The 26,302-nt window shown below is 42.5% G+C and overlaps 1 protein-coding gene across 8 annotated transcripts in view; it reads left to right on the top strand.

The window, feature by feature from the left end:
- Positions 1-26,302, top strand: part of MACROD2 (mono-ADP ribosylhydrolase 2) — an 862,160-nt gene that overhangs the window by 566,574 nt on the left and 269,284 nt on the right. For all 8 annotated transcript variants that reach the window (XM_027453320.3, XM_072035275.1, XM_027453322.3 and 5 more), the window contains one exon: positions 6,153-6,183. In XM_027453320.3, the coding sequence (XP_027309121.2) occupies positions 6,153-6,183 (31 nt within the window). The remainder of the gene's footprint in view (positions 1-6,152; positions 6,184-26,302) is intronic.

Raw genomic sequence — 26,302 nt, 5'->3', positions numbered from 1 at the left:
TCCTGTCGAACTGTGGGCATAGGTGATGGATGCCCTGTGCAGTTGCATACCACAAGTCAATGTCTGCACAACAGGGCTGTCAGCACTGCAGTATGGCTGTGTGCAGTTTGGGTTTCTTTGTCCTCTCCAGAGCCTTCAGGAAGTACGGTTGTGGCAGGGATGTATTCAAAGCCATCATAAAAGGGAGACCAGGCGAGGTCTAGCCTTGCATGCTCATCGGTTCCTAACCACTAAAACAAGGAGCTGTAAGCGTTTTACCAGAAAGCCAAGCCAAGGATGTAAGGCACAGTCAAGGTCTCTGCTATATGATCAAAAGGAGGTGCAGGAGGTGTACTAGGTGTTATTGTGGCACTGAAATGCTGGGGGCAGTGGGCTGCAGCATGTAGGTGGTGTCCCTGTGCATGCCTGCTGGTAGACTTGTGCATGCCAGCTGTCCGGGGGGATGCTATCGTGATGGGTATAGATGAGCTTGAGGGGGTTCCAGTTTTCAGTCCCTCTGCTTGTACATCCAAAATAAGGATTGCACTTGGTTCGGAGCACATGCCAACTAGTGGTTTAAATGTCATTTGCTGCCTCTGAAAGAATGGAAAGGTTCTCTCTAAGTTCATCCAGGACCGTGCTTTCTCTGGCACTTCATAGTCCAGCTCTGCAACCACAATTCATCCCTAAATGTCAGCAATACTTAGGGGGAGTAAGAACTACACGTTGCCAGCCAAAAAAGGGACATGAAGAACAGCCTGATGTCCAGCCACACAGAGCTCTTTTCCATCTCTTTTCCATCTTTGCATTTCCTGGCTGAGGTCCTGTACGCTCCCTGCCTTTGTGGCACCCTGACCAAATGCACTGAATTATAAATGAGCAATGCTATATTCCCCCCACACCTCTTCACCACCTACTACATTTGAATCGTAAAACCTTGTAGTGAATATAAATGATTAATTTCTCAAATGATTGATATCCTTTCAATTAGTTTAGTTTGTGGTTTAGCTTTCATAGTACTGTGCCATAGTCCTGGTAATAGCACTTTTTAATGCTGTGATGTATTTGCAACAGCTTTTTTGGGGTTCTGTGTTGAAAGATATTCATAGTATCCTATCTAGACTTTTTTTTTTTTCCTGGTAGAAAGCATAGGATTTAGGCAGTAAATGCATTTTTTTTTTAAGGTGCATAGGAAGTGTTATAGAGGTAGATAAGTGACAAGGAAACAAGAACATTATTAATCTGTGATGTTCTATGAAGTTATTACAAATACTATATTTAGAGTGAACTCTTTTACAATACACATGGGAACTTCAGGTGTGAAAAGTCCCATATTACTACTTTAAATCTATGCAGCAGAGCTTGTTGTAGCATAGGCAGCTTTCCCTTGCAAACCTCTGCTTTGCTTCTGCAGAGTCCCTCTGGCATTCACCCTAGTGAATCACGGCAGAGCCGTGTTGTCAGGGCTCTTCATAAACACGCAATTTTCTCTCTGCCCACTCCTCTACCACTTCGGCTCATGAGGCAATCACCAACCACACAACAAACAATCTAGCAAAGGTGCTGGCCATGCTCCTTTTAAGACATGGATGTATGCTGCACAGAGGAGCTCATCTTACTCTAATATTTTGGTGTAAATGAAGGAAGATGTGGGGGGGTGAGGGGGTGGAAACAAAAAAAAAAAAAACAACACTTGGGTCCAACTTTTTATTATTATTAAAAAAGCTCTGTGAGGCACTTAGAGCACAGGTTGGCTAAGTTTGGGGTCAGGTCCTCTGAGTGGCAGGACGGGGCATTCTCCTGTTGAAACCAGGATGCAGGCTTGGCAAGTGTTTTGGCACTTCGATTTTTGGAGCTTCGGGTCTCTTTGGCATCAGATGTTAGTGCTTCCACAATTGTGAAGACAGTATTTCAAAGTGGAAGGATTACATTTGGTCCATAAAAAAAACAGGCTGCATATCATTTTCTTGGCCACCATGAAGAATAAAATTGCACTGGTGTGGTTCTCAAAGCCAAAACCCAGGGCAACCTCCCACTTACTGGAAAAAAAAAAAAAAAAAAGGGAGAGGGGGAAGGGGAGGAGGTTCAGAAGAGAGGCTCTGAATGGATAACTCCTAGCAGTGTCTCAAGGGGATAAAAGCAGGCGGTTCAGGAGCACGTGAGGCTTTGTAAGGCTCTGGAGGAAGGTGGGAGAGGGGAAGAGAAGTAACCCAGCTTGAGCTGATAGAGGAAGGCATCGTGTTAATCAAGCAAAGGCTGGCTGCTACTTCAGATTATGGAAAAGAAGAGGAAGGTGAAGATGCAGCTTCTAGAGATGTCGGCGGAGCATGGTGTTTGTTGAATATGCCTTTACCCAGCGTTGGTTACCTGTACCTCCACCAGCAAAAGGTCTGTAAGCTCAGGTCCCGGATTGCTCAGGATACATGGAGTGACTTTGCTTTGTGAACAGTCCCCTTCTGCCCCTCCAGGCTGATTTGCTGAGAACAGCAATGTTTGAGTGTCCCCAGGCTCAGGTGGAGAGTTTTTTGCCGTGCTGTCATAGGCCCCAGCTAGCAAGGAGACTGGCCAAGAAAAAAGTCCAAGTATGAAGTGTAAGGCCATTTTTTTTTTTTTCCATCTGAGGGAATGTTTGTTGCCTTGAATTTATTGGAGAAGTTTGTGTTTTGTGTAACACAGTTAGCTACCTTCAACACAGAGATATTGAGAAATTTTGATTTCACTGGACAACTACATATTAAAAAGAAACATGTTTCTACCTGCAATGTTGGTAAAAACACAGACTCTTTAAAAACACCATGAATTATTTGTGAAGATTCGGTAATGAAGGATTCTGCATGAAGAAATGACTCCCAAAGATGAATATTAGTTAGTGCACTTCGTGAGGTGGTGCATTGAAGTCAGAGAAAGCTCAGTTTGTCTTTGATATTATTGTTGTCTGCTGTGTGTGTCCTGGGAGAAAAGTATTTACCTTGTATGGGGCTCTGTTGTGGCAGAAATGAACCTGGGATGCCCAAGCAGAACACTGAGCACTTAATTTAAAGAAAGTTCTTGCTCTGTGGAAGCAATTATTAGGCCTGCAGTGGGAGGTATCTGCTCATGTAGACGTGGCGATTGTGTGCATCTAAGGTATAACAGTTAATACATTGCGGCTCAGTGTGAGCTAGTACCCCTTGTTGTAGACAAGCCCTTAAGTATTTAAATACCCAGGTCTCTCTCACTTAAATGCCTGAGAGTCCAACCTGGCCTCCACATGGTGACTATTGTAAGTTTTCCTCATGAAACTGCATTATGTTTCAGCCTAATTAGTGCTGCTAGCTGTAGCCTTAGTAAAGAAACATTAGATTAGAAAGTACCAGAGGCTGAGTGCCCACATCCTCTCCTACAGGAATTAAATCAATTTCAGTCTTGCCGTATTCACACAGCTGATTTAATTTGGCCTCTTTCTCTAGATGATGGCAGCAGCAGAGTAGGAAGCTCTTGCCATTATTACTTGTGTTTTACTCCAGAGCTGAATCTGTTCTGAGTGCTGTCAGGGTAGCATTGCTTATTAGCCCCCAAGTAAAGCAAACACTATTTCAGTAGCAAAGAAATTAAAGGTTAGTCAATAAATAGCAGTTACTGGCAACAAATTAAGATGAGGAACATTTTATTGTGGTAATAGGAATGAACGTTTCCTACTGTGAAATTGGATTTTTTATTGAAATCAAATATATAATTAAGATATTATGCACAGAAAAGGTTAGAAACCTTAACATCTTTTGTCCATCAGCCAAATATTGTAGTATGTTGATATCCATGCTGTGAGTTCCCCATTACTGCTCTGCCAGTAATTTCAACCTGGCATCTAGACTAAATTGTCTCCCTAGGAGCCAAGAGGAAACGTAGTTGATATGCGATCTGAGGCACGGGCCTTTCTTGAATGAATAAAAGCGCTGTCATATTTTACGAAATTACATCTGCTGGTTATATGCGGTGATCATCTCTCAATGAGGGAGAGGGCAGAGTTCACCTAAGTTATGGCACAGGCTGGTATTTGGAAGACACTTGATAGGATTTTACACAATCTTTTAGCTTCTCTCACATATATTTAAGGTACACGATAGAAACTGAAAGCAAGGTAATGATTATGATGCGTCTACACAGTAATTTTAAAATAGGTATTAAGGAACATGCACAGCACAAATTGCTTGCTAAAGCTTGCTAAACAGCCTCGGAGCGGTATATTCCGTGAAGGAAGATGGAGAAATGTGATAAGCGTCTGTCATGCAATGCCAAAAATGCAACTCTGTTTAATCTCCTTTTCCCTGAGCAGAGCTCAAAAGGAAGCCCAGTCACCTGTGGTCTGCAGGCTTCCCCTTCAGTACTGAGCTCCAGGGGCCCCAGTGGACGCTGCAGCTGGGCACTGGCTCGAGGTGGCCCTTCTGGAGCAGGGGCTGGACCTAATGGCCCCCAGTTTTTATCTGAAATCTCACCAGCTCAATGCTGGTGGCTCCGCGGCCCCAACAATGGTGGCTGTGCACCCGCGCAAGGATTTGAGTTGGTGGTGCTGCATCGCTGTGTGGTGCAGCCCAAGGAGCTGTGGGGCTGTTGGAGCTGTGGGACTTGAGAGGAGCTGGAGAGTTGTTTCCCAGTGTCCGGAGTTAGTGATGGGGCAAGAGCAGGAACCTGAACCCTCCCTTTCTCATTCCCTTTGGCTGGTAGGAATATTGAAAGCATGTGCATGACTTGAGTTGTAGAAAATACTGAGAGCAAAGCGCTTGTTTAGAGCAACTGTCTTTCAGCACGTGGAACTACAGTGCTGGTGAATTTTAAAATCTCTTGCAAAACTGGACAAAATCATCATTTTTGTCTCTCAGTGCTGGAGTGCCCGTTGCCACCTCAGCCTGAGCTCTGTAACCATATGCATTTTTTTTTCTATTCCATTCCTCATTTCCTTAAAGGGCTGATTTATTGGGTACAAACTACAAAGCTAAGTATTTTTCAGGATGTAAGTCATAGTGGTTGTGAGAAGGAGTGAGACTATAATTCTCCCCCACTTTATTTTACTTCAGTATTTTCAGAGGGGAGGGGAAGGCTGTATTCTTTCCATTAGACCTCTCCTTTCTTAATCACCATTCCCTAATTAATTCCCTGGTTAAATATAAAGCTAGCATTAGCTTTGAATAATGTTTTCCTGTGTGATTAAGTAAAGAAGAATTCCTTTCTTTTGTGTGATGACTCATCGCCAGGGGATCTGGAGCAAGCCTGAGGGTGGATATTTGAGACTCCTGTTCCAGGTGCTCTTGTAGCTTGGAGCTGTGTTTGCTGTCAGTCCGGAGGTGGGAGGCAAAGGTGATATCACGTATCAGCGGCATACAAAGAAAATTGTCTCTCTGGTGAAGCCATGTCACTAGTACAGCTGGGGTTTCTTCTGGTGGAAGGCTGAGTCTGACTCTTGGAAATGCAAATCTCTAGACAAGGCTTACGGTTTGGAGACATGTAAATCGCTGCTCTTTATAGCACAATGTACATAATGATTTTTTGCTGCATGATACATTTTCTTTGGTATCCAAGCTGGCCCCCAAATTTACCAAATTTCTTTTTGCCCATCACTTTCTCATTCCTCTCCCTGCACCAATTGGCATGCCTGACCTGTACCAGTGCAGCTGTGTGTTGGGTGGCATCATATACCTTGTGGCTGAAAGAACCCAGCTGAAAAAAGAGCCTCTGAAACAAAAGGGGAGGTTGTAGTGAACCAATGTGGCCAAGAGGCAGGGGAGGGAAGGGTTTAAGCTGGCCAAGGTTACTTCACCACTGAAGCAACATGGTCTAACTCTATCCAAAGAATACAACCTTCTTCTACTGCATTAGCTCATGGCATTCATTTTCAGCTCATGGTGATAATTTTTAGCTCAAGAGGGAGTTTTAATAATGATTCTTGGTTCAAATGTTGCTGATAGCTTGAGATGAGAAAAAGAATATGGCTTTATTAACTTAGCAGCAAGGAAAACATATGGAATATGTTTCATATAATGACATGAAAATGCTTGTGGAGTGAATGCTGTAACAGTGAAGTCTCCAATATGTAATTGCTGGGTGTTGAAAAACAGGCACTTAAAAATATGCTCAGTTTTTGATAAAAAGTTCAGAAAACAGAAATCCCACTAATGTTTGTTCTTTCACTTGTTTTACAGGCATTCCCCTGCATTTCAACGGGAATTTATGGTGAGTAAGACCTTAGGTATCACTTATTACTTACTTGTTTTTATTGCTATTGTTAGTTGTTTAACCAGGGGTATTTCATATCAGATGTCTTGTCAGTCATTTTGACCTGTGAATCTATTTGTACTGTGTTAAATAAGGGACCCAAAGCCTTTGACTGTGACTGGGTACTAGCGTGCTAGTAAATGGATGCTATCGTGCAGCCCTTAGGAGCTTGCCAGCCGGGGCCCATGACTGTGATTACACTCCTGTAGCTCTGGTAGCTCTTAAACACACTGCTTGTGGCTTCAACACTGGAAAAACACTGTTTTGATAAAATTTTCTATCCAAAAGGTAGACAAGCAAGGCTCTACAATGTCCAAGGCTGGGGGAGAAAGTGTATTTTCCTCAAACAAACTTGCTAGAATACCATGAAGTTTAGTTCCCTGGAGTTGTGCTTCCACGTGTTTAGCTTACTAATTTAAACCCAAATTAATGCTGCCTGAAGATACGAAGGAAAATGGATATGACAAAAGTTAATCAAAAAAAAAAACAAAAAACAACTCAGCTACTTTTTGACTGGCACTGTGGAAGAAGTGGGCATGACATTTAAAGGAGGAAAAAGATGCACTATTCCATATTGGGAAATATATGTGGAGAACTCTGTGAGGGGATGTGCAAATTCACCAGGGGATAATAGTATTTTGCCACAAAAAAAACATGTGGGCTGTGATTTTTTTTTTCTCTCATTTAGCTTCAGCGAGTACGTAGCATTGATAATAGGTTAGGTTACTTCTACAAATCAGGGATATTAGAGGGGGGAAAAAAAGCAGCAATTAAAAAAAAATATAGTCATTGTGTATCACCATAGTATGATAGAGCTATTATGTGAAAATAACATCTAGTAGTTTTTAGCTAAATTAATTTCAGCTTTAACTTATCAGGTATTGCGGATGTTGGAAAATTATTAAAAACAAAGTGACAGGAGTATTTATTTCTTTTTTCTTTTTTTCAAGAAATATTTGGAGAAGCTGTTATTTAAAATTGTTTGTTTGGCTGTAAATGTGAATTAGGCCTCAGAGGGCATAATATAAATTAGTTTGGTGTATTTTTTGTCACTTGAACTACACCTTTGTTAGTGCAGAAGAACGTGCAGATGCGATTCCTGCAAACACCAGAAGTTACTGAAAATGAATCTGGCTTCAGCTACAACTCTGTCTTAGTCTGCAGTTCTGGTCCACCTCTTGAACTTTCAGGGAAGGTTCTGTATTTTAGTTCTTGACTTTGTGACCTAAGCCTTGATCTCTAAATCTCTAAACAGACGTGTTTTTATTATTTCACAAAAATTGGCAAGGTATGGCGTCAATATATGGAAATTACTAGTGGTTGGAACTTGCGTATAATAGCAATTTAATTGTATAATTGGCCTAGTTAATAGAAAAGGTCCCAACAGGTGAGGAATATAGTTACCTAAAGTTGATAAAGGATGCTGGATCTCCAGTAGGAATCTAGATTTTACTTTCCTGGGCTAATGGATGCTTTTCTTAATCAGCATTGGCTTTTAACTGGTACGCTGTGGCATCATTGAAACATCACTTAGTGTGGCAGATGCTGTTTGAATAATTGGTTGCTGTTTTCACCTTTGTTAGGAGAATTGAGGCATATTTCTTGTAAAATATTCTGTTTCTCTGATGATGTTTTTTGTATAGCTTTTTTTTTTTAACCTCTAATTTGCTTTTACTTTTTTATTTTTCAATAAATAACTTCTATTCCTCATTGAAAAAATACTTATTCGGGTGGGGGGAGAAGGTAGAATCTTCTTTCCAAATGTACTGGGTGCTGGCATAGCAATTAAATGGGCAACCCTGTTTCAAGCTGTGCTACATGTTGTGCTCGAGGTGTAAGGTACACCCCAAACACACAAAGGTATGCTTTCATCTTTCTGTTTTTTGTTTTTTCTCCCTTCTATCCATACACATTCCTTTAGATAATGTCAGTGTCTAGACAAGCAAGCGTATCAGTTTCATTCCTGGTGGTCTAGCTGATTAGTAATGCTTCATGTATTGTACAATTAATGCTGGACTATCCCAGTAAAGTGCTGGTGAAGGAACATACAGCCCTGATTTCCCACCTCAGATCCAGATGAACAAATGTTGTCCATGCAGAAACTTTGGGCTCATAACTGAGTTTCACCACCCAGTGGAAGGGGGCAAATTTGCAAGAGATTGGCTGAGTGGATGCAGTTGAAGAATCTGGATTGCATTTTACTCCAAATTCTTGTAAATGCCTACATTGCTTGTCTTCTCTATTATCATTAGATGAAAGTAGTCACACTTCTCTGGAGAGCAGTCCTTTCCTGTTTGCATCACTGCTGATCACTCCCTTTTTCCCATAAAAAGGAAGCTGGGAAAAAGAAAGCAAGCCTCTTTCAGAGGTTTCGGCCAAGGGCAGATTGCTTTTCATGAGAGGGTGTTGGATGGAGGAAAGGTCTGCCTTTCCTCCCCAAACACTTCCACAAGCCCCACCTCCACCCGCAGCACTGGGGAGGTTCCAGCCTGGATGGGTTAGAGCCCCAGGAAGGCCATTTGCCACTAGGGCGCCGTGCCAGGAGTCAAAACTTTGCTTTTAATGCGCTCCTATTTAAAGAGCACTGGCAAAAGTTTCACTCATGAGGGATGTATGCTTTAAAAGTCTGATACTTCAAACAAGGGATTAAATCTTTAAAAAATGAGGTAGAAGCAACCGGTACTGAATGTTTGTAAAGTCTGCAGAAAAAGTATGGGTCTACCCACAGACGCTTTGGAGAAAAAAACAGCGTTATCTTTTCCTGAGAGATCTCTGTCAGCTCTAATATGCCTCTAAACTGATAATCAGTCTAAGAAAGCAAAGGTTATGAAGCCTCATGTCCCCACGGATCCCTGGGTTACTCCTTTCTGTTGCAATAAATGCTTTCCTTTATAACAAGAGCATGAAGCTTCATAAATAAAACTGCTCCAGGAGTACAGAGGACTTGTACTTGCTCCCATGTCATTAGGGATTGCCCTGTACTGGGGCAGCAAGTGGCAGAGCTACAGTTCAATAATTCTCAGCCTTGAGCCAGGAGCACAAGGTTAGCATTGTCGCAGCTTTATTAAGGCCAATTTCGTTTTTAGGGATATTCTTTTGTTTTGTCTCTTCTCTTTTTCAAAGAAATTTTGCTATTAAAAAAATAATAAAGGTGATAAAAATAAATTCACAGACAAACTTGTAGTCCAGAGGGTAACAAGAGTTATTTTAGGCTGTATTGTGTCTGATTTTTACTTTATACGCAGTGATGACTATTTATGCATCCACTTTCACCATCATTAACACCTTCTTATATCTGAGGTACTGACAGAAGATAAAAAAAAAAAAAAAAAAAAGTGACTTCCTTGGGTAGTTTTTATGGAAGAGCATGTCATTATCATGTCTTTAAGAAGCTATCCACAAGTTATGGTGTTTGCAGCCTGTGAAGTGAACAGGGATGTCTGATATGGTGCTACAAATCTTATGAGCTGCAAAATTAAAACAAGGCTTTGCAGATGGATATGAGAAGACGGGAATTTTCATGCTTTGTCACATGCTCTGTTGAGAGATCATTATGGGCTGGACTACATATGGAAGGATTTGGGGATGTTATGGTCTATGCACACCTTATTTGTTACCTTTCTTTTATTTTACAGTAATACAGGCTTTGGCTTCTGTTCCCAGATACTTATTTTGGCAATGAAAGCTGCTCTCTGGCAAAATAAGCAAGAATTTAAATGCTATTTTAAGCTTAGGGAAGGAAAAAAGGAATGAGGGGAAGAAAGACGAGAAGAAGAGAAATCTTCAGCTGGTATTTCTTTTTGTCTCTACACCAGTGTACCTGTATATTTTACCATAGCTTGACTTTCATCAAAGTATCATCTAGCCTTTCTGAGAAAAAAGATAATGACAGTTCTTAGATTTTGTTGTGAATGCTGATTTATTTTTTTTTTTAATGTAGAGAGGGAAAGGGAAAAAAATCTAAAAGCCATCAAAGTATAGAATGGGTCTGCAGTGATGTAGGCAGTGGGAATGCTCCGGTTCACCACATTTTAAACACCCTTATTACATTGGAGTAAGACTTATTTCTTTTAGAATCAGGCCACTTAAGCTTACTTGTAGCTTTTGGCCTGGTCATGGCAAAACATTGCAAGGTTAAATTTATTATGTGTTGCTGCAGGAGAGTCTGAAAAGCAGGCGTGGAAAGCAAGGAGGGAAAAAGAAGCAGGGGTGGGGGGAGGAGTGAAATAAAGTGTGCAGTGTATAATACAGTCTCAAGGCAGGATGCAGGGAGGTATCACATATCCTCCACTCTGCCTTGTCTCCATCTGCGGAGAGAGGTCCCTCGGTGCAGTGCCAGCTTGTCACGCAGCTGTCCTGACCTCCAGCACGGCGTCCTCTGTACCCGAAGAACAATTCATCCCAGCAATCTACACAGGGCTGGGAGCGTGTCCATCAGCTCTTCTCGCTGTGAGGTGATCCGAGATAGAGTGTAACAAGGGATTAACCGACAGGTGCGCCACCGAAGGATTATAAAAGCCCTCTGAAAATCTGAGTCAGAAGACTAAACCAAATGTTTTCAAAGGCAGAACAAATTTCTGACACAGGGCTAAAGGTTGAGGCAATCTATTTCTATCTTTCCCATCTGTTTCTCCTCATTTTCTGTTGGCATTTTGTTCCTAAGAGATGTATTTCTTTAATGAGCAATTCTAATAAGGGTTGCACTGTTGTCTTTCCAAAGAAGGAGTTAGCTTCAAAATTTTCAGAGCCGCTATGCACAAATAATGCACGTGGTATAATGGTAACCATGAAGCAGCCTGGTATTCATCTGCAGTCTGGTGCTCTGAGTCCTTGTAGCCGTCCTAATGGCCTGACGTTGTATGTGATAATCAGCATTTGAATATTGTGCTGTAGTGGTAACCTAGGAAAACAGATGTTATAATATGAATTTTCTGACTGGAAGAATCCAGTAGGTCGCATAAGGAAATGTTCCATTAAGATGAATCTTTCCTATTACTAAAACATTTTCTTAACCTGATCAGCAGCTCCTCATCCCTCAACCCAGACTGCATCAAGTATTTGACACCACAGCGTGGTTTTAACAGTCATTTGCCGTAACTCATTGGGAAGTTAATTGCATTTTGTTATTTACTCCGTAATTTGTGTAATGTAATATTTTAGTGAAAATGAAGATGTATGATAACTCATTTTTTGTTGCTTCTTTTGGGACTGATTGCCAGTTAAATGAGACTATTATTAAAATTAATAATAGGAGCAGCTATGAAATGACTATTATAATATTCAAGTAATCCTAGAAATCTAATTACTACTTGTATAAAAATTTGTTGCATACATTATTTAACAGTGTTCTTATTTCAGACAGTGTAGTGTCCGTGATACTAATCGGTCTTTTCCCATATTTTAAATACTAAAAAATGATTACTGGAAAGTGTAAATCAATGAGCTCTCAGCAGTCTAAAATTAACATTCACATGACATACTTAGAAAGGAGAAGCTCAAACTTGATTCCAAAAAAGAGGCTTAATAAGCTCTCTTTTTCTGTGGAAATTGGCATTTTGTGGATATTGTAGTAAGGCTATCATGAAATTTATCTATTCTGAAGTTCTTGCTGTCTGTCCGACTTAAAACATTTCACCTAAACCTTAGAGGACAAATCCTAACCTTCATTAAAATACTGTTTAGGTACCATCCTTAATAAAAAATAAATAAATTCAAAAGCTTAGACTGAACACTTAATATTCTTTCCTCAGTTGCCTTCTGGTATCGTTAGTTGTTTTTTTTCCCCTTTTCTTTTTAGGAAGAGATAGGTAAAGTTCCAATGTAGTTGCTTCTCTTTTGAAAATGGTAGAAGCATAAAGAACTTAAGGCTTTGTAAAGTCTGGGAGGTCTGACTTCTTTGTTATATTTACTGCTCTGATTTTATATTTGTATATGTTAATTGCCTGCTTCAATCTTGCAACTTCACAGAAACAGTTGTTTTTGTGCTCTCTTGCTCTTGCTTCATAGTGGCTTCTATCTTGAAGTTCCTAGCATGGCTGTAACTCATAGGTAGTGTCTTTTGCAATGACCTGTACAGGTATTGCAGACTGGTGAGGAAAAGCCAGTGACATCTCCAAAGGCATCGAAACCAGATTGCACTTTGGGGGCTTTTCCTCATGTTTCTGTCACGTTTTTATTTTTTCCCAGGCAAGCTATTCTGCAACATATAAAAAAAAAAAAAAAAAGCTGGAAAAGATTTGTAATGTGCAGAAACCATACTGATGATAAGAGAACCAGGGCTTCGGGTGTTATATTTGTTCTGGTATTTGTTGTTTTGCATCCAAATAATTAAGATCGTCTCAATTATCATGACAAAAATTGAACTCCTGTGTCACTGTACACCAATAACATCATTTAATGTCCTCTTGTAAATTTTACTGGCCAGTGTCAACAAGGTCATCCATCGTATGTGTGTTCTGCGGCTTTACAATCAGGAAAAGCTGAGGCTTCTTTGAAGCCAATTTATTAAGATATGAATTTAAGGAAAAAAAAATGAAAAAATAAAGATATGGACCTTGTACCAAAGACTTTAAAATAACATGATCTATGCACTATAAAATAGCTCTTGGTAAAAGGCCCAGTTATCAGTATAGTTTTTTTTCCTTGATGTAATCTTGCCCCTTCTTCCCAGAAGAAATCTTGGAGTCCAATCCATTCATGAATTCCATTGTCTGTACAGGCTTTAACGAGTGTGGAATATACCACAGAATCAGAGAAGCAGCAAATAGCTGAAGGATGTCCACGTTTAAAATTAGCAAGTTTCACTTTATTTATCTTTAAGTGCATAAAAGGAAATGAAGTGGCCTGACGTAACTTAAAATTGACTGCCTCAAAGAGTTTTGAGACTCCAAGCAACTAGTATAATTGTTTGGATGCCTATTTAGACAATTAAATCAATCAACAGTGTGTATGTTGCTATTTGCGGCTATTTCTGCATATATTTTTCATCTTGAGAAGCAAAGACAGTGCTGTGCACCCTTGGGATTCCCTAAGGTTCTGAGTAACCTCATCTAAGTTTGATATTTCTCCTGCTTGGACAGAAGGTTGGACCAGGTGACCTCCAGAGGTGCTCTGGTGATTCCAACCTCTGTTTTTCTGTGATTCTGAGTTGCTTATGTTTTCTTCATTGGCAGAAATTCCTTGAGCTTCGCACCAAGGAATCACACTGTTACTACAGATTCCTTGGTGAGATCTCATCAGGTGCTATAGCAAAGCTTTTTTATTTTTTATATAATCATTAAGTGTAGTGTGACAAATTAGTAATTCTTGGAACATCTTTGTCATGCCTTCCACGATTTTAAAGTGTATGTTGTATGTGAAGTATGTTACCTTTTGAGTTTTAAACATATTGTGAAAATAAAGACAGCTATTTTAGTGGTTTCAGTCAAATTTCATGATGTAACTGAGCTTCCTTGAAAGGAGGAACTACATATGAAAGTAATCTAGTTAAAGAAAAATAGGTATCATCTTGACAGCTGTAAAACTACTCCTTGGTTTGAAAACTTGCACTGGAGCTGAGGTGTGCCATAGGAGCAGTGATTTCATTTACCCATGCACTTCAGCATGACTAGTCTTGTAAGTAATCTTAGTTATACATCACAAATACTATAGACTTCAGCAGCTAGGAAAACTTAATAAATAAATAAATAAATAAAAATTGCCTAGGGTAAGATTTTTAATCCATCAACCACAACCACTTCAATACTGAATAATTGTTTTAACTCGCATTTAGAAATGAAGTGGTAAGCATATTCAGTTAATATTGGATACAACTCATGACTTAAAATGTATTCCAGGAGAACAGAACAGTCGCACTAGCCTGTGCTTGTGTGCCCTTACGTAGTTTTTAACAGCCCTAAGACATAAGCGCTAACTAGGAATAATATTTGTGGTGTGATGTGTATCAATTAGTTTTACCACAGAGGTATTAACTGCATCTTTTTGAACGTTTGTAACTGTGTTATGTATTTAATACATGAGGAAAACAGCTTGCTTGCTCTTATTCTTTCCTTATTTCTGGTGCACAGTGATACTCTGGTCAGTGATGCCATGGCCTAGCCACAAAATGTTGTGGAGATGCCCATTATTTGCCTCATTTTCTGTTCTTCATAGCAGGCGGCTTCTCTTTCTGTGTATTTATGTAATATGTGTTGCAATGGTCCTCATCTGTGTTGATGACCCTAAATACTCCTCCAGTACAAATACAGAAAGGCACCATATGCTCAAATTTACTACAAACTGCCAAGATGTTTTCCCAGATGTTTGATGTCTGGAAGTTACTTAAAGAAGTGTGCAAGAGGTATATGCAGTAATATTGGGGCTTTTACATAGCCTGAAAGATTAAAAAATAAAAAACAAAAAATGTTGCAAGTACAAGGACAGATATTTTCTCATTCCCTTCAAGCAAAATAAAAGATGATCAAAACAGACTTGCTATTTTGCATCTCATCATGGTACCTGAAAGACAATTAATTCAAAGGTGTCTCTGCCACTGTCTTGTCCTTTTTTTCCTGCATCTTTGTGAGATAGGAATGCTGACATATATCATTGGAAAGGGCAACAGCTGCTGAGGCAGAAGACAACTAGAAAAGTCAGATGAACATTGCTGTCTGTGGTGTTGGTGTTATTGAAAGAGCGCCATGGGCCTGGGAGGGAGTTCTGGCTCTTAGTCTTCAAAACCTGTTTGAGGCCAGTGTGCCATTGACTTTTGGAAACTTGTTCACTCATTTCTTCTTCCTGAAGAAGTGATATCCAGTATAAAATACAGCTAATTACAGCAATGGAAAGAAACACGTATTACAGTGGCCTGATTTTTCTTGAGTGTTTCCGTAAAACTGATTTTTTTAGATTTGTATACCTGCTTTAAACGTATGCAACTTCAGTAATCTGCTGAAGGTTGTATCAGTGCATAAAATAAATTGCATGCATGCGTTGTCAGGATTGAGGTATTATTTCTCAAATTCTGTATTAATTATTATTAATACAAAAAAATCTCATTCTGGAATTGTTTTCTGTTTCATGAATAATAGGATTCTGATAGATTAAATTTAAGCTAGTTGTCTGTGTTAATGAAATATTAAACAGCTTCTGAAAACATATGTGGCTTACTGCAGAGGAAACACAATAAGAGTCAAAAATTACCTTTTTGTAAATGCCATTCAGAAGAAAGTTTGAATGCTCTTAAGAGCATCTGTGCAGAGTAGGATCGTAGCTGCTTTTGTTTACTGAGCAGTAATGGTATACATATTAAATTCCCCTTCAGGCTTACTCAGGGTGAGATGTTCAGAAACAAATGTGTACCTTGTTGAAGTGTTAAGTCAGAAGTTCACTACTTCTTAACAAGGTAACTACAGAAAGAAATGTGGATAGCCTTTTAGTGTACCTGCCAGGCAGGCAGGATAGAAGCCAACCATCTACTCAAAGGACTGGTTAGAGGAGGATGGGAAAAGTCACCTTCTGATGCTTTAAAATACACTTTGGGTCAGGTTTCTGCTCGATCGAGCCGAATTCAGTTTATTTCTGAGCTGTCACTACTGCAGAATAGCGCCGGTTCGAGAGGTATTCTGTGAGAAGACTAACTGTAATTGGCAATCCATTTCTTCATTTCCATGCTATAGCCAGCTTGACAAATTAATCACAATCAAATACAGGCTGCGGGAAGGGGGCGACCTATGTAGCACAGAAGAAAAATGAGGCCTCATGCTGGCATGACAGGCTAATCTTTCAATTCACCCCGTTAGGCTGAACGTGGGGACTCACTGGTGTGCCTGTCACCAGCACCACCCATAAACAAACTGCTCGGGCTCAGTGCTAGGGTTTGGCGGGCGTGATAAAGGTTATTGAGTGCTGCCCCGCACCTTGTCCATCACTGCTGTGGGACAAGGATCGCCTGGATTAGTCCTGATGAGGAAGAGTCACTGTGCAGTGTCTTACGAGATTGGTGGAGAGAGCGTGACCTGAATTACATTGCGTGGAGTGATGTTGTGTCTGATCCCATAAGAATCAAAATGGCTCCTTGTTTGGGGTGGACGTGTTACGGCTACCATGCAAGTAGCCTGTCACAGCAATGATTATTGCGAACAGGTCTGAGTGAAGCTAACTCATCTCTGAAGCTGTCCCAGGGAATAGGACCTCTGTGGCTCCAAGTGAAAAGGGAAAGGATGGCAACTGAAATGAACTGAAGTTATTGTCAGCTATCAAAAAAAAATGAGAACTCTTGTTAGATGTTTTAGTTAGTTTGCTTTCAATATCTTTATTGGAGTGGTGCAACACATTTGTGACATGTTGGGTTATATTTAGAGTGTAAGACTCCAATTTAACAGACCTACTGTTGTGGTTTAACCCGGCCGGCAGCTAAACACCACGCAGCCGTTCGCTCACCCTCCCCCCTCCCTCTCCGGGACGGGGGAGAGAAATGGAAAGTGAAGCCCGTGAGTTGAGATAAAGACAGTTTAATAAGACAGGAAAATAATAATAACAAAATAATAATAAAAATAATAACAATAATAATACAATGATGATAATAGGAAAGTAATAATAGTATGTACAAACAAGTGATGCACAATGCAATTGCTCACCACTCGCTGACCGATGCCCAGCCTAACCCCGAGCAGTCCGGCCCCCTCCCCCCCAGCTAGCCACCCCTATATATTGTTTAGCATGACGTCAGATGGTATGGAATACCCCTTTGGCTAGTTTGGGTCACCTGTCCTGGGTCTGTCCCCTCCCAGCTCTTACTGCACCCCCAGCCTGCCCGTTGGCAGGACAGAGCAAAAGGCTGAGATGTCCTTGGCTTAGTATAAGCACTGCTCTGCAACAATTAAAGCATCGGGGTGTTATCAGCACTCTTCTCATCCTAAGCCAAAACACAGCATTCCACCAGCTACTAGGAAGAAAATTAATTCTGTGCTAACTGAAACCAGGACATCTATCCACCCCTTATTCCATACCATTTATGTCATGCTCAGGTTACACTCTTTTCCATACATTCTAATTAGTCACCTATAGTAATCATGGTAGTGATAACATACAGTATAATATACTATTTAACATGGTACAATTCAGTTCATGGGCTATTCTCACCCAGTATTAAATCTCCTTGAGGTACACACCGGACCTCTCCGTTCTTTTGCATCACCCACCAAGTGTATCCAGGTCCCTGAGCGAAAACAATTCCACGAATAGGTTTGCCTTTTCCTGAGGCAGGAGTAGCCCAGACTGTTTTACCCAGCATATTTTTTACATGCACTACAGGAACTTTATCCCCATCTACAGTACGTAACAGGTTTGATTGGGCAGGTCCAGCTCGGTTGGTAGATCCCCTAGTATTGACTAACCAAGTGGCCTTTGCTAAATGCGTATCCCAGTTTTTGAACGTCCCAGCGCCCATTGCTTTCAAGGTAGTCTTTAACAGGCCATTGTATCGTTCAACTTTCCCGGAGGCTGGTGCATGATAGGGGATGTGATACACCCATTCAATACCATGTTCTTTGGCCCAAGTGTCTATAAGGTTGTTTCGGAAGTGAGTCCCATTGTCTGATTCTATTCTTTCTGGGGTGCCATGTCGCCATAGGACTTGCTTTTCAAGGCCCAGGATGGTGTTCCGGGCGGTGGCATGAGGCACAGGATATGTTTCTAGCCATCCGGTGGTTGCTTCCACCATTGTAAGTACGTGGCGCTTGCCATTGCGAGTTTGAGGGAGTGTGATGTAATCAATCTGCCAGGCCTCTCCATATTTATATTTCAGCCATCGTCCTCCATACCAAAGAGGCTTTGACCGTTTGGCTTGCTTGATTGCAGCACATGTTTCACAGTCATGAATAACCTGTGCTATAGCATCCATGGTCAAGTCCACCCCTCGATCACGAGCCCATCTGTATGTTGCATCTCTACCTTGATGGCCTGAGGTGTCATGGGCCCATCGGGCTATAAATAATTCACCTTTATGCTGCCAATCCAAGTCCACCTGAGCTACTTCAATCTTAGCAGCCTGATCCACCTGCTGGTTGTTTTGATGTTCTTCAGTAGCCCGATTTTTGGGCACATGAGCATCTACATGGCGTACTTTCACAGCCAGGTTCTCTACCCGAGCAGCAATATCTTGCCACAATGCAGCAGCCCAGATGGGTTTGCCCCTACGCTGCCAGTTGTTTTGCTTCCATTGCTGTAACCATCCCCACAGGGCATTTGCTACCATCCATGAATCGGTGTAGAGATAGAGAACTGGCCATTTTTCTCGTTCAGCAATGTCTAAAGCCAGCTGAATGGCTTTCACTTCTGCAAACTGACTCGATTCACCTTCTCCCTCAGCAGCTTCTGCAACTCGTCGCGTAGGACTCCATACAGCAGCCTTCCATCTCCGATGCTTCCCCACAATACGACAGGACCCATCAGTGAACAGGGCATATTTCTTTTCATTCTCTGGCAACTGGTTGTACAGTGGGGCTTCTTCAGCACGACCCACCTCCTCCTCTGATGATATCCCAAAGTATTTGCCTTCTGGCCAGTCCATGATCACTTCCAATATTCCTGGGCGACTGGGGTTTCCTATTCGAGCCCGCTGAGTAATCAATGCAACCCACTTGCTCCATGTAGCATCAGTTGCATGATGCGTAGAGGGGACCCTTCCCTTGAACATCCAGCCTAGTACTGGCAATCGGGGTGCTAGGAGGAGTTGCGCTTCAGTACCGACCACCTCCGAAGCAGATCGAACTCCTTCATATGCTGCCAATATCTCCTTTTCAGTTGGAGTATAGCGGGCCTCAGATCCTCTGTATCCCCGACTCCAAAACCCCAGGGGCCGACCTCGAGTTTCCCCAGGTTCTTTCTGCCAGAGGCTCCAGGTGGGGCCGTTCTCCCCGGCTGCAGTGTAGAGCACATTTTTTACATCTGGTCCTGTTCGAACTGGCCCAAGGGCTACTGCATGGACTATTTCCTGCTTGATTTGTTCAAAGGCTTGTCGTTGTTCAGGGCCCCATTCAAACTCATTCTTCTTACGGGTTACTTGGTAGAGCGGGTTTACAATCAGACTGTAATTTGGGATGTGCATTCTCCAAAACCCCACAACACCTAGGAAAGTCTGTGTTTCTTTTTTGTTAGTTGGTGGAGACATAGCTGTTATTTTGTTGATCACATCCATTGGGATTTGACGACGTCCATCTTGCCATTTTATTCCTAAAAACTGGATCTCTCGTGCAGGTCCTTTGACTTTATTCTGTTTTATGGCAAAACCGGCTTTCAGAAGGATTTGGACTATTTTCTTCCCTTTCTCGAAAACTTCCTCTGCTGTGTCACCCCACACAATAATGTCATCGATGTACTGCAGGTGTTCAGGAGCTTCCCCCTGCTCTAGCGCAGACTGGATCAGCCCATGGCAAATGGTAGGGCTGTGTTTCCACCCCTGGGGCAGCCTATTCCAAGTATATTGAACTCCCCTCCAAGTGAAGGCAAATTGTGGCCTGCACTCTGCTGCTAGAGGGATGGAGAAAAATGCATTAGCGATATCAATTGTGGCGTACCACTTGGCTGCCCTCGATTCAAGTTCATACTGAAGTTCCAGCATGTCCGGCACTGCAGCACTCAGTGGTGGCGTGACTTCGTTCAGGCCACGATAGTCCACTGTTAGTCTCCACTCGCCATTAGACTTTCGCACTGGCCATATGGGGCTATTGAAAGGTGAATGGGTCTTGCTGATCACTCCTTGGCTCTCCAATTGACGAATTAGCTTATGGATGGGAATCAGGGAGTCTCGGTTAGTGCGATATTGCCGCCGGTGCACAGTTGTGGTAGCGATTGGCACTTGCTGTTCTTCGACCCTCAGCAACCCCACAACAGAGGGGTCCTCTGAGAGACCAGGCAAGGTAGATAATTGTTTAATGCCCTCTGTCTCTAAGGCAGCTATACCAAAAGCCCACCGGAACCCTTTTGGGTCCTTGCAATATCCTCTTCTAAGATAGTCTATGCCAAGGATACATGGAGCATCCGGGCCAGTCACAATGCGGTGCTTTTCCCACTCATTCCCAGTCAGACTTACTTCAGCCTCCAATACAGTCAACTGCTGAGATCCTCCTGTCACTCCACAAATATAGATGGGCTCTGGTCCTTTATAGCTCGATGGCATTATAGTACATTGTGCACCGGTGTCTACTAAAGCCTTATACTTCTGTGCGCGTGATGTGCCAGGCCATCGAATCCACACAGTCCAATAAACTCGATTGTCCCTTTCCTCCCCCTGGCTGGAGGCAGGGCCCCCCTAATCCTGGTCAGAATCTTCTTCGTTTCTGTGTTTGAAGGATTGTCTGCTGGAAGTTGGAGCAGCAAACTTTTCGGAGAATCCTTTTTTCCTGATTGTTTTCTTTTGCAACTCACGTACCCGTGCCTCTAGGGTCGCGGTAGATTTTCCATCCCATTTTCTCATGTCCTCTCCATGGTCTCGTAAGTAAAACCACAGGGTGGCACGGGGTGAGTACCCACTATATCGTCTTCCTTGTGTGGATGAACGCCTACCCCTGATAGCTGAGACACTGCTTTGTACAGGTGCGGAGGAGAATAATCTCTCCTCAAGTTGGTGAAACTTTTCAGAAAGTTTCTCCCAGGTGTTCTCTTTCGGTCGTTGGACACTGGTTGGTTCAGGTTGGGGGGAAGATAGATTCTCTTTAAGTTGGTGGACCTCTTCAGACAGTTTCTCCACAGCTGAGACGCAGGCCTGTAAGGAAGAGGAGAGACTTTCTTCGTACTGCCGGAGTTGTTTAGCCGCTTCATCCACTGTGGGTTCCTCATCCTCTTTCCAGGCCATTACTGCCAATGAGCTGGCATATGATGATGGTGCACTCCGTACAAACTTCCGCCACATGGGTCGTGTACACTTGACTTCATCTGGATCTTTGGATGTTTGTGTCTGGTCTGGATCCTCATAAATCACTTCCCGTACGGCTAATTCCCTCAGGTACTGGATTCCCTTCTCCATAGTGGTCCACTTGCCTGGTACACATAAAATATCTTCCTTGAAGGGATACCTTTCCCTCACAGCTGAGAGGAGACGCCTCCAGAGGCTGGTGGGTCGTGCTCCATCTGCAATTGCTTTGTCAATGCCGGCGTCTCGAGCAAGGGATCCCAACCGTCTGGCTTCCCTGCCGTCTAATTCCACACAATTGGCTCCAGAGTCCCAGCACCGGAGCAGCCAGGTGACAAGCTGCTCACCTATACAGCGACCAAAATCTTTTCGCACATCTCGTAGCTCGCGCTCGTTTAGGCTTCGCGTAGTTACTGTTGCTCTTTCGGCATCCTCATCTTCCTCCTCCTGAATCCTTGATGGCCCAGCGTCGTCATCATCTTCGTCATCTCTATACTTAGTTTTGGCAGAAGCCTTACCTGGATTGGCAGAAGACTCTCTGCGTTCTAAACGACTTGAATTTCTGTACCATATTTTCACCTTCTCTACAGGGGCAGCTTGCACTGCTACTGCTCGTTTCTCTGACTTTGTTACAGGGTCTGCCACAGGGATTGGAATACCCTCTGCAGGGTCAACTTGCACTGCTACAGCTCGTTTCTCTGACACGGCCACAGGAGCTGGAGCGGCTGCAGGAGCTGGAGCAGTTGCAGGAACCGGAGCTGTAGCGGCTACAGGAGCTGGAGCTGGAGCTGGAGCAGTTGCAGGAGCTGGGACTGGAGCAGCAGTAGGAGCTGGAGCTGGAGCGGCTGCAGGAGCTGGAGCTGGAGCTGGAGCAGTTGCAGGAGCTGGGACTGGAGCAGCAGTAGGAGCTGGAGCTGGAGCGGCTACAGGAGCTGGAGCTGGAGCTGGAGCAGTTGCAGGAACTGGGACTGGAGTAGCGGCCGGAGCTGAAACTGGAGCGGCTGCAGGAACTGGAGCTGGAGCGGCTGCAGGAGCTGGAGCTGGAGCGGCTGCAGGAGCTGGAACTGGAGCGGCTGCAGGAACTGGAACTGGAGCGGCTGCAGGAGCTGGAACTGGAGCGGCTGCAGGAGCTGGAGCTGGGGCGGCTGCAGGAACCGGATCTGGAGCGGCTGCAGGAGCTGGGACTGGAGCGGCTGCAGGAGCTGGGACTGGAGCGGCTGCAGGAGCTGGAACTGGAGCGGCTGCAGGAGCTGGAGCTGGGGCGGCTGCAGGAGCTGGAGCTGGGGCGGCTGCAGGAACCGGATCTGGAGCGGCTGCAGGAACCGGATCTGGAGCGGCTGCCGAGTCCACCGTAGGGGTCACAGTGGCCGTTGGATCTGTCACAGGGCTTGGAGTGGCCGCAGGGTCTGTCACTAAGTTGATAGCAGTATCAATGGCAGCTCGATAGGCATGAGCCAGGCCCCAGCACGTTACAATGATTTGTGTTACTTTAGAACTGCCAGAATCATGACACCTTTTTTTCAAGCATTCTGCCAGTTTTTGAGGATTTTGCCATTGTTCAGGGGTGAATTTCCAACACACTGGGGGTGCCAACTGCTCTAGATGCCTGCCCATATCCGCCCATACTCCCTGCCACCCACAACTATCCTGCCCCCGGGCAGATCTCCAGAAGAGCTTCCCAAGTAGTTGTTTAACTTTAAGCAGAACCTGAAGTGCATTCATGAGGCAGAACAACAAGACTATGGTACTCTGAGTATTCCAGAAATATTCAATATCTTGGAGAGCTATTGTGACAAGCTCAGGGGATAAGAGGGTGGTGAAGGAGGAAGGCAGAGTGACCCAGGAGGATACAGGGGTGGTGAAGGAGAAAGGGAGAGTAAGCAAGTAAGGAAAAATATCCTCCCCTTTCCCCTCCACAGATTGACTCCTTAATGGAAAAAAACAATAGGTATAATTGCTAATAGTTTCCAAGATACAGTTTCCAAAGTACAGAGTCGACGATGTTACTGAATACAAATAACAAGTTAGAGTCATGACCACATATTTCATCGTCTCATAAGCCATTGCTACAACACACAGCACCATAATGATCTGAAACCAGGGCCCGGAGAGGATAAACAACACGACAGAGAGTAAATACGGAAAATAATGTACTATAATACTCAATTTGGAAAACAGGCGCAGCAAAGTTGAGATTAAAGCAATCAGCATTATGACAAGTGACTATTAAGCAGGTCTAATCCTTACACCAATTTTAGTTTAACACACTCTGGTCAGATCTGCCGTTATCTCAACCTTTCGGGCCCCACGTTGGGCGCCAAAAAGGCTGTTGTGGTTTAACCCGGCCGGCAGCTAAACACCACGCAGCCGTTCGCTCACCCTCCCCCCTCCCTCTCCGGGACGGGGGAGAGAAATGGAAAGTGAAGCCCGTGAGTTGAGATAAAGACAGTTTAATAAGACAGGAAAATAATAATAACAAAATAATAATAAAAATAATAACAATAATAATACAATGATGATAATAGGAAAGTAATAATAGTATGTACAAACAAGTGATGCACAATGCAATTGCTCACCACTCGCTGACCGATGCCCAGCCTAACCCCGAGCAGTCCGGCCCCCTCCCCCCCAGCTAGCCACCCCTATATATTGTTTAGCATGACGTCAGATGGTATGGAATACCCCTTTGGCTAGTTTGGGTCACCTGTCCTGGGTCTGTCCCCTCCCAGCTCTTACTGCACCCCCAGCCTGCCCGTTGGCAGGACAGAGCAAAAGGCTGAGATGTCCTTGGCTTAGTATAAGCACTGCTCTGCAACAATTAAAGCATCGGGGTGTTATCAGCACTCTTCTCATCCTAAGCCAAAACACAGCATTCCACCAGCTACTAGGAAGAAAATTAATTCTGTGCTAACTGAAACCAGGACACCTACTCTTAATAATGTTCCTTATATTGTCTACTATTATGATTTTAGGTTTTCATCTGGTAACTAAAATAGAAACAGAGCTGAATAATTCTTACTAGAGTTGGTCAGCGTACCTTGGTTGCAGAGCTATAATGGTTTCCATTGGCAGTGAAATAGTCCGTTGCATTTAGAGGAAGAGATCTAGCTTTTTTTTTTTCCTTTTTTTTTGTTTTGTTTTGTTTTAATTGACTCTATTCACTTTGGCTATAATTTCATTGATTTTAGCAGGTGAAATATCTGGTCACTTGTATCATACCTTCCCAATAATGTTTTGTTTGGTTGGTTCGTTGTTTGGTTGTGGTTTTTTTTGTTGTTGTTTTTTGTTTGTTTGTTTGTTTTTGGCAGATAAGACTTTGCTATCTTTTTCTTGAAGGGGTTTCTAACCACTTAGAAAGGACACTATTTTAAAATCTGTTCTGTAAAGAATTTGTTTGTGTGCCTCTTTTTATTCTTTTCAATATTTTACTTATATACAAGAGTGGAATGCATTCTTTCCTAAATATTAGTAGATGATAAACTGTATTTATCATTTTCCAATTTAGTTTTGGACAGTGTAGCATACTTTTTTGTTTTTCTTTTGTTTCTTCTCTCTGTAATCTTCGAAAGAACCCTGTAACAGAAATAATGCATAACACTATTTATAAGGTAATAATTTACAGTATGTTATGTCGTGGCACTGGAAGGCTTTCTGTTCCTTTCTATTTTCATTTCTCTCAGGAATAAGAACATTAAGCCTTCACTTTCAAAGAGTTTGTAACACTGCATATGGAAAACATCATCTTTCATCACATATTGTGACTGTTGTTTTGTCAAAAGCCAAATTCTCAATTCAACTAAGCAAACCAGCAGCACTTAGAGGTCTCAGCCGGTCATTTGCTGAGGGAAGGTGCTGCTCAATGTAAATAATGTTCTGGTGATCCTGCATGGGAAGGGCTGGGTTCAGAGGTCCCTGAGCTAAACACAGACCAGTATGGATGTCGGTACATTGGTCTATCTGGCAGCTGGGTTTGAATGTTTTCCGTGTCAATTTTCCCATTTCTCTGTTTTATGGCCAAAAGACTATTTCTAAAAGTGGAGAAGATTGCATGTACTGTTGGACATGCACATGAGAAAAATACAGGACAGGCAGATTTAGAACCTGATCATAAAAACAACCACCACAACACACAAGAAAACAAACCGAAAAAGCCCCCCTCTCCACCCTAACAAAACAAAACAAAAAGCAGTTTCGGCTTTAGGTTAAGGGTAAATCAAGTGTTCCAGAAGAGAAAAGAGAGTGCAGTGTATAGTTTTAGCTTTATGTACCAGGTCATTACCCGATGCTGGAAAAAAACTGAGTATCAGTCTTATTCAGAATGCTTATCAGTGTAAATTGCCCCATGTAGGCTGTGAGCTGTAGACAGTGCAATCATAATAGCTTTTGAACTGATGCAGTTTTGTGTCTTCAGAACATTAATCATTTTCTTATGCCTTTAATTACCATAAGGTAGTTATACTTGTGTCCATAATAGGCTCTGAACATTATGCTGCTGATAGATTTTTAACCGTTCTTTTTGTTGTAGCTAGTAAACATAATACATCAGAGCATTACAATTCCAGAACCTTTTTTTTTTTTTTTTTTTTAAAGCCAAGTGCTGTTAGGAACATTACTATGTAAGGCCAACAATGTTTTGAGCTCTATTTGCTAGTTGATTGTAGTCTTCTGTTTTTCTGTCTTTAGGAATGAGAGAAAAGAACAATTCAATTGCTAGACAGGCATTGCTTAATAAAGCTAAGATGATTTTTGTCTGATTTAATAGGAAGGAACAATTACTGTGTTTTCCACAGCACCAAATACAATATGGAAAAAAGACGCTAATGCTAGTTAGGGTGCTTACCCATTGCTGGTCTGTATTCTCAGAATCTCCTCTATTTTATTTTGCTGTGGACTTCCTAAGTTATAATTTACTAGTTCTCAGTAATATTAATAATTTACTGATGTATGGTGGGCTCTTCACATAGGAAGGTGTTAGATTCCCTTCTAATTGAAGCTGTCGGCCATGATGTAGATAATGAGGGTGCATATTGGCAATGCTTCTGTGTCATTCCTAATGAGGACTTCAGGTTGTGGAACCTTATACCAGTCTCCTTATTGTGTGGCCTGATTAATGAGTTGTCACCATTTTATTGAATATAGGTAATCAGAAGCAGCAATTGAATTTATCATATTTGGCAACCAAGAAAT

Source organism: Anas platyrhynchos, chromosome 3 (genome assembly GCF_047663525.1).
Source record: "Anas platyrhynchos isolate ZD024472 breed Pekin duck chromosome 3, IASCAAS_PekinDuck_T2T, whole genome shotgun sequence".
Taxonomy (NCBI): Eukaryota; Metazoa; Chordata; class Aves; order Anseriformes; family Anatidae; genus Anas; species Anas platyrhynchos.
Note: the sequence above shows the minus strand (reverse complement) of the source record. Positions and strands in the feature narration are given on the sequence as shown.